Raw genomic sequence first — 13112 nt, 5'->3', positions numbered from 1 at the left:
CAGCCAACCTTGCCAGGCACCAGGTCCCCCTCACCACGCCTTTTGGGCTCCATGAACCCCCTCATCCCTGGGGCCATTTTATTTAATTAAGGGGAGGGGATGTGCATCCCTCCTCGCTGAGCCTCTACGGGCCGCAGGAACCAACCTCAGGCCAAAAATTCTTAATGTTAGGGAAGGAGGGCACACAGCCATCCTTCTTAGCCTCTTTAGGCCCCAGGGACCCATCCCCCTGGGCCTTATTTTTTTAACAAAGGACAGGGAGTGCACGCCTCCCTTCTCCCCAAGCCACTACTGGCCCCGGCGAGACCCAGTGCCCCAAGAATTTTCTTTTTAAAAAGGGGAAGGGGCTGCTGGTCAGAGTTTTATATAAACAAGCCTTTAATCCATACTTGAAAAACTGAAATACCATCATGTGTTTTAATAACAGCAGGTAATCATTTTGCTCTGCTACAAAATCCAGATGTAGCTGCAAATGTTAGATGTTAATGTACATCAAGTATTCAGTTCTATGTTATTTAAAAAGGATAGTTTAACAGGTTTTTCTTTAATTTTGGAGACAATGTGTACTTGCTGATATATTTGTGCAGCTGAAAGGGCAGGGGTTACAAAACGGATAGGGTCTACTCAGGCTTCCATAAAGAGAGTACCACAGTTTGTTAGTAACATGTTTTACTATAGTATACAGCTGTCAGTAATGATGAAGACAGCACAATTATCAATCAAGTCACACAGGCCACCTTGTATAAAAGATGGAAGTAGGTAAATAGAAACTCAAATTGAATAATGGGAGGTGAAGTATATGTTAAAAAATGATTGTGTTCTTGCTACAATGCATGCTCCACAGAATACACTCCCTGGCCTTATGCAACACTACAAATCAGTTAAATAAAACTGAAAAGGCTGTAAACAAAAAAGGAAACATATGCTAAATATAAAAATATTCAATTGGTATTCTGTTTGCCAAACTTTGGGCTGCCACCTCCTCTATATAATAAAAAAAGCTGAAATAATGGAAGATCTCCCATTGCAGAGAAGGGATCAAAAAGATAGTGAGGACGTAAATAAACAAATAAAGACTGATTTTCACTGATGAAGTCCAACAGATACATTTTAAGTACACATTACGCTGTACTGCTTTATCATGGGGAAGCGGAGAATCAACTAAGGTTCTGTATTTGAGTTTGGCAGATGAGGTTACTCTGGTACAAACGTGACGGATATTCCATTTGCTGTATTACGATTCTATAATATCCTATGGAAATAGTAAAATGGCAGACGGGATATCCGTCACGTTTGTAATGGCGTAACCCATCCGAAAGCTCTAAATCAGGCACTACATTTCTTACTGATAACACAATCTGTAAAAACATCTCTGTTGCATACCTGTAGTCAGGACCCATACCACTGTACACCATGCCTATGTGTTTCGTTATTGGTTCCACTTTATGTACACTCTGTTCATCATAGAGGATAGATTTCTGTTTCTTCTCTGTTGCCAAGACCACACCATTTGCAGCTGTAAGAAAATATTTACAGGTATGCTTAATCACTGTATTAACATTTAAAATCTCTACACAACAACATAAAAGAAATCTGTAGTCTATGTGACCTCTTAATTATGCGCACTTATTTACTATGACTCTGCCCTCTCCCTAGGTGAAGTGACTATGCCTTTGTATCTATTAAAACAAAAATACAATGGGGGACTGTGCACGAAATGTTCCCTAGTACAATACAAAGATGAAGAATCGAATAGCTAGAAGACAGAAGTGCAGCATTACTGCTCAGATAAGTAGAGTAGGATAACAGCACAGTGCTAACGCTGCCAATAAACATTTGCATATGACTGGTATTCATGTAGGCATTTCCCATTAGATTATATCATAGTGCGAGGCGGCAAGTATCGAATATATCCAAAGCCCTTCAAAAAAGCTCTCCGGAGGTGCAATGCAGTTAGAGCTAGATGGGACAATGTGCTGAATCTGGTCATCTGAGAGGAGGCTTGGTCTGATCTACAGAAAGACATTGCACAAACAAGAATCTTGCATAGGGAAACAGCTTGTAAAATCATCTATCGGTGGCACAAAAAAAGGAGAGCTCCTACATAAAATGTTCCCAACATAGCCACATATATGCTGCTTCAGCAGGTTTGTTTCATCAACGCTCATCTGGAGGGAGCGCTCCCTTCATTTATACTGGAAGGAAAATTTTGTAGTGGTAAATGGAGAGGTTACAGAATTTCCTGAACTGAGAATAATACTACTGGGTGTAAGGCATTCCCAGCTAGAAGGCTTAAGTAAAACAGACTGTGGATTACGGTTTCAGATGCAGTGCACTACTACTATGTTGCTAACTGCTGAAAATCAAAAAATGCTCCAGATGTCCTGTGATAGTTCTGTAAACTGTGGCAACACGTAGCAATGGAGACGCTGACACACAGTTTCTTAGGTACAAGGGTAACATTCCAAATGACTTGGGCACCATTACTGAACAACAGCATGGGTGTGAATATTTGTGTTTTTATCCAGTTCAGTTGAGGGTGTTAAAGCGGTTACCTTAGGCTACATTGAGATAAGTGGCACTATCTCTTTGGTTTCCTTTGCTAAAGAGGATTTGTTATTGTGAGAAAGTGGATCAACTGAGGTGGATGGTAGTCCACCGCAGGTGAATGTCACTATTATAGTTAGGTCCAGTAATTTAAACTAAGTTCAACCCATTGTAGCTACGGCACAGAGCAGACAGGCTCAACCTAAGAAAACGCGTGAAGCATTTAGAACTGTTAAACCAATTTTTTTTTTTTAAACTGCGCAATAAAAACTTAATTAACACAATTTCAATAATCCAATAAGGGGAATCAGACATCCGATTTTTTATATTTTTAAATAAAAATACTTCCAAAAAGCTTTAAGTGCCAACCTCTGTCATCTAGTTGCTCTTGAATGGGAGCTAGGGAACGATTTATGGCTGACCGGGGAGCACTGGTATGATACAGAAACCAGGTTCAAAGCGGTCAGAAGTATTACCTTCTTACTTTTTTTTTTTTTTTTTTTTTTTTTTTTTAGAATATATTTTTATTAACATTTTGCTATTACAACGTTACATATTTATTCATTTCACATGCACTTTTATATCTGCTTCTTATTTTGTACTTTTTCGCTTATTGCTCAATCTTTATTAACAGTCGTTTTATTTCTCTTTATTCAACCAGTTACTCTTTTACTTATTCAATCACTTTTCTTTGTTACAGCTCTTTGTTCTGCATAAGCAATAGTCAAGCAACAGGTTTAAACCCCTTCTTCCTTGTAACTTGGAATAATGATATAGAGGGTTAGGTGCCACCCAATTGGGTGTGGGAGGAAGGAGGAAGAGGCGGGAATAAAAAAGAACAGGCCACACAGGGCCAACCATGCGGCTATGTGCAAATGATTTTTATAGTTGTTGAACTGAAGGTGCTATGTCAGATCCACTTTTTATTTTAATTTTAAGCAGGGGGTAATATCGACCCAGGGCGCAGGGACGCGCCGTGTAGGCGGAGGGGCACGCACACTGCCTATCATGTTCGATGGCGAGGTGGGGATCCACGGCCCAGCTGTCTTCAGGCCTCTACACTTAATGAAAGCCACGTGGGGGTCGGGTTTGTTCTGGGCGCCTATCTATGTGCTACAATCGCCTGGCTCCGACCTCGGCGTGGGTTGGGAGTCGCTGGTTTCTCTTGCTGGGTTCACCAATCTCCTAGTTATACTCTCCCAATTCGTCACTAAGTTCTCCCACCCCGGAGCTATGGGAACCCGGCGGATACTCCTGGCTTCTTCTGCTTTTAGGACCTGTAATTCTGCTCTAGCCCACGTTAATGTATCATTCTCCCAGACAGTCAGTAAAGGACAACCCGCAGCTTTCCAGCCCCTCGAGAAGTATTACCTTCTTACTTAGTCTCTAAAATGAAGTTGAAAACTCCTCAGTGAAATCCAGACAGCTGTTGGATGAGGTCCCAATGAAGCTGTTGACTTTTTGCATAAGCCTCTTTTTGTAACCCCTTACTTGTCAACCCACACAGCTACTGGCCTACCAGTCATGACTGTCAGCATTTAGAATCACTAAAAAAACAAACCAATGTCCATTTTATCAACATCTAAAAATGGAGACAGGATTTTTTTTTCTTTATCTATAAATATAAGTACAAATGGAAAAGAGGGAGCCTTACCTGTAATCCACTATAACGGAAATCTTTATAGAAAACAAAGTTGCAATTCCTCCGGTTTGGCCCAATCACATACAAACCCTGACCAACTGAAACAGTTACACAGTTTCTCTCTGGTTATTTAATTCTCTTTCTTTTTTACATCATTACCATTTTGTATCTTATCTTTCTAACTGTCCACTCACATTTCCTCTCCTTTCCAACGCTGATTTTTGTTGACCCTCTCCTCCCCTTTGTTACCTATACTTTTCATTTCTACATCGGATCATTACTCTCCACTCCTTTTTTTATTGGCTGGTTTTACACGATAGGGGTATTTGTTCCGCCCACGTTAGGAGCCAGGAGTACATATTTTGCTTGGGCAGAAGTTGTGTGCTTCCACAAAAGCAAGTGCTTGTCCTCCACACAGCTGTGATCATTTTATTTATCCAGCTTTCTAAGGCACGTACATGACACTGGAATGCTTTTTCCCTCAGGCAACAGCAGCACAGATGGCAGTAATTGACATACATGCATTTTTAGGTGTCTTGACAGGGCGACTGTCACCTGATCTTTTGCTTCCACACAAACACATATCTATTCCCATATTATTTACTGGTGATGCTTCACATTAACATACAACATTCCTTTGAAGCAAGATCTATTGGCATAGCCAAGGCTTGTTTCTTTACTTTCTCAATCTCTTGCACTGTGTCCTTGTAGACCTCTACAACATGCTGGGCTGACAACAGACATCACAGCAGTCTTAGCTATGCAGAGAACAGGACATGCTTAATGCAGCATTCTCAACAGGTTAATTAAAACAGCATGTTCTCAATCATGCTGTTAAAGAGCTGGGGTACAAACGTATAAGATCAAGCCATACAATAACAGGGTTTGCCAACTTTCGAGTGGAGTTTGCAGAAGTCGTCCATGGGCACAGGAATAGCCAACCACCCTTGCTAAGCAAAGAGAGCCTACACTTGTTATCAAAAATGTTTATCATTCGCCCCCTACGAAAATTCCATTAACTGCAGATGGCCTAGATAACTAAGTGGGCATTTACAGGCCATGTCAGATAGGCAACAAAAAAAACTCTCGTATTAGGATCAAAATAAATATACTAATATCATACAACAGAATTTATCAGTGAAGTAGGAAAAGTGACTTACCTTTAATTCCCACGGATGGGGCTCCTGCGGCTACAGCTGCTAAAGCATATTCAATCTGGACAAGTTTGCCGGATGGGCTAAAAAAAAAAAAAAAATAGAAGAAAATTCTATTAAATTAAGCTTTTTGACAGACACGGGGGGTACATACATACAATTATTGGAAGGAACCAATTAGTACACTGCCTAGTCAAATTATTAAGAATCCTACACGTCTAAACTTCTCTTGAAACACGGTAAAAAAACTAATCTCCAAAATGTATGGTTTTATTACGAAACTTTTTTTTCCTTTCGATTTTCTAGTCATAATGCAGTACTCGTGCACCAATTAATACATATAGGTATTCTTTTAATGTAAAAGCTATTATGAAAACTGCTGTTGAAAATATCCAATATCTGAAATATTACATTTCTACATTATTAGTATTCCAACCAAAGTTAGGAACACAAGTGGACCATAAAGCAGATTTATATTTGCACTAGTTGCACTAATTGGGTCCCTGAAATGGTCAATTCTGTGCTTGGAAGCAATTGTATTTTGCTGCTACTCCTACCTGAACTGCATCACTTGACTGAGCAACAAAATAAATAGTATAAAATAAATAAAATAATTTTTTTTTTTTTTTTTAAACCCTGAACCTTTCTCATGCATTTTAAGACTGTCCAAGTGTATTCGCATCTTGCTACAATCTACCAAATCAGAGGCAGTGACTAAGACAATGTAACACACCATGTGAACAATTCACTGGATGTACGGCGATATATGCAGACATCTACATTTGGAGCTACTCTCCCAAAACCGATCTAATATAGAGCCGCAGAATTAGTATACATGTAGGAAGAGATCTAATCAACCAAGATTAGAAAAGTTAGGTCAGTGCCCAGAGGATGAAGGAGATATACAGTCACACAAGCTATCTTTCTACATACCATCCCTTTCTTAGCCGAGATAAGCCCTTGTTCTGACCTGGAAAATCTAACTGCTTGCTCACTCAAATACCTAACCTGCTCCCGTCTTTCCAACCCTTCACTTTTCTCTAGTCACCTTGTATGGCCTTGCAGGTTGCGCAGTCTCTCTAGTTTCTAATGCCTAAAGCCATACTTAACCGTCCTGTGCCTTAATAAGCCATTCAGGTAATCTGGAAGACACAGATTTTTCCTCACTTGAATGCCTAAGCAGTAGTCAATCCGCCCTTATACAAGTCTTGTATAGCTATGATGTTAGAGCATAAATAAAAGGCCACGTGGTGGGGCTCATAGAAAAGTTGCTTGGAGATTATGCAGTCACTATTCATCGAGCAGTGTGCAACTAACAGTCTGGATAGAATTGGGTTAACAAGCAGGCACAGCAACAAGACGTGTACAAATGTGCAACAAGCTATTCAGCTTCAGAAAAGAGTAGTTTGAAGACAAATTCCAAGCCTATTATTTCGGTCATACACGGTGAAGTTCTATAACGATATTACTTTTCCAATCTGAATCAAATATTGGATAAAGATAGACATACATTGTTGACTGCCTTTGATACATCTTTCCCATACAGTAATCTTCTTATATTTTATTTATTCTTACTGTAACAAAGCTATCCACTTGCACATTTTTGGGTTCCTTAAGTACATTTTGAATATATGTTGTTGAAGAGTTGGATGGTAAAATAGTGTATTTCTACTCAAATCCTTTATGAGTGGGCTCAGGAGTACAATATATATCTTATAAGGTAGATTGACTAATGTAGTTACTAATACTCTGCTTTTTCATCCATGGTAGATCCCAATTCTATGCTCTGACTAAAGACAAAGGAATCTTTTTTAATTCATTAATTTTTCAGGTATCAATCTAGACTTGGTTGCACCCAAGCTATAGAAAATCGAAATGCTTTAACACTCTCTACTGTAAACGTTCTTAGAGCAAAATGTGTCACCTTTCAGAGTATTTTAAAAAAATATGATGTTTTTAACCTGATTAACTGGTGATACATTGTATTTGACTATTCAAGCACTGACGTCAACAATAAGATAAAGGGCTTTGTTTATAGTTTGGCGGGGTACCCTCTCTGCCAAATGTCGGTCCATCCAGTCTATTATGAGTCAGGCGGAACACCATGTTCAGGGGCAGTTTGCCCATAAGAGTGCGGGGGTGTTGACCCCCTGACCTCCCCACTGCATCACAGCAATCCAGTAGGACGACCTGAGGCTGTGTTACATGAACTGCAATCAACAGCTGAAAAGCAGATACACAGTCCTGTAGGTGTCCAACATAGCACGTGTTTGCCTGCTCCAGCCAATCGTAACAATACTCTTCTGCTGTTTAGCATTCTAAGCAGAAGGAGAACAATGCTTGGATTGGCTCAGATGCCATTGTCCAGCAAGCAGTGTGAGGCAGGAGGAACTTCGGGTGTATATGTCCTGCAGAACATTGTCAAGAATGGTAAGATTATTTTTATGTTTAGTGCGATTTTTTGTGCCCAACCACTTTTAAAATGTACCAGCCACTGACTAGGTTTCCATGTTTTATTTTTAGGTTTCGCAAAATCCTTTAGTATTTAAAAAATAATAAAATACTAAGAAAATGGGCTTGGAAGCCGTCCAATATTTACCTGAACTTACCATTCGTTTATTCCAACGTCGCTCTAATTTCTATGCTTCTGATTGGTCAGCACGCAGACATTTCTCACGTCCTGCTCCTCTGTGCATGCCATGCGTGGAGCATGGCCCGAGTACAGCTTCCGGTCACTGCCCAGTAGCTCTGGCCAGTGCCCTTCCACTGACTAAGCACTTCTGGAGGTACTTTTTTTCATTATTATTTGCTAGCTAGCACTGCATGAGAGTGCATATAGAGGCAGTCTTCTGCACCCCCCCCGCGCTGGAGTCCATGGGATGCATAGCTGCTTACTTTACATTTATCGACCACCCCGGGGCTGCCGTCTCAGTTTGTGAAAAGTTTGTGTTGCTGTGGTTCGCCTTTCTTCCATATGCCTCAGCATAGATTGAAGCATTAAGCCCTCCTCCCCCACCTCCATTGTTTCAACACAGAAGTTGCCATCTTCCCACCATCACTGATGGAACAGGGCTTTATGTTTCCTGCTGCAAGTTTATTCAGCACTAGCCAGTGATGTGTCATTACCTTCTTTGTAGAATAGGGGCTTTAAAGCTCCCTTTATCCATTCACTGTATTAATGACAGAGAAAAGTTTATTTTTTATCTTTTAAGATAGGTTTGTGCACCCAGAGAGGCAGGGTAACTTTTTTACTTGAGATATGAATGGGGCTCAGCCTCGCAGGGCTCCATCTGTCCGACCACATAAGCCTGTGTAAATTGCAGTTGGCAGCCACGCACAAATTTCCGATCCAAGAGTCACAGCCATCAATGTTAGAAGACCCCTTGATCCCCTCCCCTTCCCTTCCTCAGCCTTGCTTTCCTGCAATTTAAACATCATTAAAAAGGTGAAAAACAACACTACTGAAATAAATGGTAACTTCTAATCAATGTTCGTCTTACCCAGCTCAGACATTACTTTGGAAATTCATCCTATTCTCCACCTTTTTTTTGTCCCCAAGTCAGTTTATCTAAAGTTCTACCCCCGCCTTTTCTCTGCATCTTGCCTTGAGTTTCTGTGGATCCCCCTTCTGTCTCTGATTTTTTTTATGTCACCTTTTTATTTACCTCCTCCTATTTAACTGGCCGTCTGGCCTCCAAGTCACTATTTTCCTAGTTTTCCATGTACTTGGTGCTCCCTCCATCTCTCCACCTCACACTACATTCACCCATCTACACTTTGCAGCACCAAATCGAGAACAATGTGTGTAATACAAGCCCTGAACCATAGCAAGATTTGTAGGCTCAAACACCTCATGGGAATTTGGAAAATGGGCCCCTACTCCACACGTGTTTTGTTTATAAACCGGACGCACCATGTGAGCAGATTTCATGAGTAACCCCAATTTGTAACCTTGTAGCACTCAAACTTGTGTGTTCTTAGCCGGGGCATCCACACATGGCTTAAATTGTGAAATGGGGGACAATTTGCCATCATGCTTGATTTTCTGAGCAGTGACATGAAACATGTCATTTTAAGATGGACTAAAGTGTGTGTGCTGTTTGCTACGGAAAAGTGGACGGAGTTCAAGTAGTGCATGTCTCTGTACCTTTAGCCCCAGTATGTCAAGGCACCAGCTTTGGCATCAATTTTTCGGGAGCATTTGCAAACAATGCAAATTAAAAAATATAAAATAGCTATGACACAGTCAATGCTGTCCAGGTCATACAGTTTTTTCTTTACTTTAAGCCATGTTGATCAGCAGCTCAACTGCTGTACAACATGTAAAGTAACCACTGACAAACCCAATAGGTTTTGAGTGTGCTTGTTGCAAATACTTTTCACTCAGGAAACACTAAACAGAATTTGAAAACGTTAAGGAAGTGTCATAATTTAAAGGAACATTATTGACATGGCCTAATTTACTTTCTACAGCATCAAACTGACGCAAATGATCCAGTAATTCAGCCTTCTGCAGTTGTTCAGAAAACAGATTTATGGGCCACGAGGAAAAGATGAAGCTCCTTTTAGTCATGCTAACTAATCTGCTGCCCCAAATACCACCTTAGTGAGTGCAGCAGCCGGTCCTTCCCTCCCGCACTATGTCTGTGTGTGCCAGGGCCTGTACTTTCATGCAATATGTCGAAGGTAAGAGACAAAACAAAACAACACTTAACACCTGTGCTTAAATCATAACTCAGCAAAAACATACCAGTTGCTGTGCATTTACAGACAAGCTGAGGGAGCAATACAGAGCGTTGTTAGGAGGCATTTGAGGGGACAAGCAGCACACAAGTAAAAGAACAGGGAAACACAAACTCTCAATTAGTGTTGAATTAAAAACGAAAAAAGTAGTTCCCTGTATATGAGCAGTGAAAGAATACAAGACATCCAATCAAAAAAATGGCAACGAAGGGGGAGGGGTAAACAAAGGAGAGGGAAGGAACACCACTAAAAAAGAAGCAAGCCAATATGAGCAGCAAGAAAGCTAACCATGGCTGTGACGGTAAGTACTTACATGTGTACCTGGGGGTTATATTGTCACACGTAGGACACCGAATGGGAGAGCCACTACCTGCCTTGTTACGTAAGGAGCTGGACGTTCTGAAATGTTGGGCAAGGGTTGAGGGGAACCGCAAGGAGAAGCGGTTGCTTGAAGCAGTACTTTTATTTTCTCCTACGTGTGTCGCTAGAGATTTTACTTAAAGAATAATGAAGATTGTACTATGCGTGGGCGATCTCGTCTTTCAAGTTACAAAGTCCCCTAAGCTTTTGGTGTGGCCTACAAAAAGGTATTTCGACAATAGTTGTCTGCAGACGAGAACTGAAAAAAAAAAAGGAAGAAGAAGGTGCATCATTGGTTCTGTGCTCACAAAAGCACTACATACATTTTGACCCAGTGTACCTCGTATTTTCTAATACTTGGGGAACCTAGAATAAAATGCCACTGGACATGACAGGCTTTAAAGGCACTTTCATTGGTTTTATAGTTTCAACAGGGCCAAAAAAAAAACACTTGACAAAAAAAAGCCCATGAACGATACGAGCAGGAACTCTACGTAACTATATCAAGACGGGAAGCTTTCATTTACTTTGGGGCACCTGGATTCATATCATTTATAGTTACTAAATGGCACCTGGCTTCATATCTTAAAAAGTCACAACGGAAATGCAGATGATAGTTCCTGCAGTACATTAAGGCGCGGTGGGAAGCAGGCAAAATATATGTACACCAAAGTGTGTAAACGAATAGCCAGACTTAACATGATGTCCCAGTTGACAAACAGTGCCACTTGCCGAGCAACAATTGTGGGCAAGGTGTTCTAATCACGGACTCCTCCGCGCATAGGCACGTAGAAAATGTCTATTATCTGTGATGGCAAGACGATCAGAATGACTCTGCAGGATCCCTGATGAGGCCGCAAACTGCTAGTACATGCTTCAGCGCAGCAGTGTTAGCTATATAGATCAAGCACGAGTAAGCTGCTCATTTCCTCGCTCCCATGCCCTCGTCACCCGCTACAACATCCCTGTGCTCACCTGAAAGTGGTCAGAGAGAAGCTGTACCCGCGTTCTGCCGCCATCTTCTCAGCAGCAGTGACTGTGAAACTGAAAACACCAGAAAACCGGGCTGCTACCTCGTGGAGCTAGAAAGAGGGCGCAGAGTAGCATCAACTTCCGAAGACGCAGCCGCCTTTTTGGAGTAGCAGTTACCTCCGTGTCCATTAATAAATACTTAGCATGTCCTTTATGAGTGTTTTTCTTTTTCAATAATAGTTATAACACTTTAGAGTTATTATATATATGGTACCTTTAGTGCATATAGTTTAAAAACAATACATACATTTTATTATAGTTTCCACCCCGATTTACAAGCCTTCACTCCTTCAAATACATACAAACCAAAAATATCTTAAAATATAAAGTGTTTTTAGCTTAGAAAATCACTCTCATATTTTTTCACTTATGAAGTTTCCCATTCAAAATGGCCGCTTTGTTTTCCTCCATCACAAACTGTACTTTAGTGCTGAACTGCGCCCTTAGTCTCTTCGTATCGCGCACGCGTCAATTCCAATCAGGGTTGCAAGGGTCTATGACTCAAGAATGACACGGTTTTGGGCAGACGCTGGTGCTCAAATGAACTGCAGCCTTTCCCCTTACGATGTAACATAATTGAGGAATAACAAAGGACTACACCACCCAGGAGCCCATGCGAAAAACGAAAAGCCATCGTAAGACCCGTACATCATTCTTCGAACTTGACCTTAACGTTGAAGTGCTGGCATTTTAGTACAGTTAAAAAACATTATAAACAGCAAAGTAATCTGGTTTGCTTGGCAGACTCGAGAGCATGAAACAACACATTTTGTTACTTTATGTACAAGTAAATCATAAAACGCACATTTTTTTTTTTGTCAAGTTTGGATTTTTATGAGGCATTGATAGTGTATAAACGGTGATTCCAATATATAAGCATTGTTTAAATTAACTTTCAATTGATTTGCCTTCAAAGACCCCCAGGCAAAAAATCGCTTTCGATTTACGAGAATAGTTGAAAGGGAGAAGAACCCGCCCCGGAAGAAGGTTTCCCAACACAGAAAGGATCACACAAAAGCAACCAACGCAGTGAAATGCCGTTTCCCCGACCCGGAAATGACGTTGCACGTAGGGGGGTGCCGGTGGCGAATATTCCATTAGTACTTTTTGGACAGGCAGAGAGATCCGCACTTGGGATGACGGAAACGTTGTGACTACCAATGCGTTGCGGTTTACTGTACCGAGCGGAGCTCGTAGAGCAGCCTGGAAGAAGACAGGAGAGAACATAGTAACCCTTTCTGGTGCGAGTAAGTAGAGCTGCGTTTTGTGCTCGATATTTAATTTCTTTGAGCTTGGTATTTTCACTGACATCTCTCCCTCAGCTGTTTGAGGCACACAGGCTTGTGAAATAACATTTTAGAAATACATCCACAGTTCGTAATGTAGTTGCAGTGCTTTCGAAATTGTTTAGTGAGTGAAGCTTTTAACTCTAATTCGCTTATGGTGTCTCGTAAGTCACTAGTCGTGGCTGCACCCCTTTCAACAACGGTTTACGGTGGGAGTTATTCTCTGTAATAAATCTGGGCAAGGTAGCATAAAAGGGAGTGCAAAAGCGGTGGGCAGGGTTGGTGCAAAGAGTCAAAGCACCAACTAAGTCAGAATTCTTATCATGTAAATGAGGCAACAGAGGATAT

At 41.0% G+C, this 13112-nt stretch overlaps 2 protein-coding genes across 3 annotated transcripts in view; one reads left to right on the top strand and one right to left on the bottom strand.

Moving 5' to 3' along the window:
• PSMA2 (proteasome 20S subunit alpha 2) overlaps positions 1–11547 on the bottom strand; it is an 81338-nt gene extending 69791 nt beyond the window's left edge. Inside the window, exons 1-3 of the mRNA XM_069215989.1 lie at positions 11422–11547; positions 5350–5426; positions 1384–1516 (exon numbers count right to left, since the gene is read on the bottom strand). Of these exons, the coding sequence (XP_069072090.1) occupies positions 1384–1516; positions 5350–5426; positions 11422–11465 (254 nt within the window). The 5' untranslated portion in view covers positions 11466–11547. The remainder of the gene's footprint in view (positions 1–1383; positions 1517–5349; positions 5427–11421) is intronic.
• C2_1H7orf25 (chromosome 2_1 C7orf25 homolog) overlaps positions 10320–13112 on the top strand; it is a 28012-nt gene continuing 25219 nt past the window's right edge. Inside the window, exon 1 of one of the 2 annotated variants that reach the window (XM_069215985.1) lies at positions 10320–10387. The gene's annotated coding sequence lies outside the window, so the exon portion shown is untranslated. Of the gene's footprint in view, positions 10388–12565; positions 12726–13112 lie in introns of those variants that run through there. The other variant, XM_069215980.1, reaches the window with a different exon arrangement.

This window comes from Pleurodeles waltl, chromosome 2_1 (genome assembly GCF_031143425.1).
Source record: "Pleurodeles waltl isolate 20211129_DDA chromosome 2_1, aPleWal1.hap1.20221129, whole genome shotgun sequence".
Lineage (NCBI taxonomy): Eukaryota > Metazoa > Chordata > Amphibia > Caudata > Salamandridae > Pleurodeles > Pleurodeles waltl.
The sequence above is the reverse complement of the archived record's forward strand: the minus strand, read 5'-3'. Positions and strand labels throughout refer to the sequence as shown.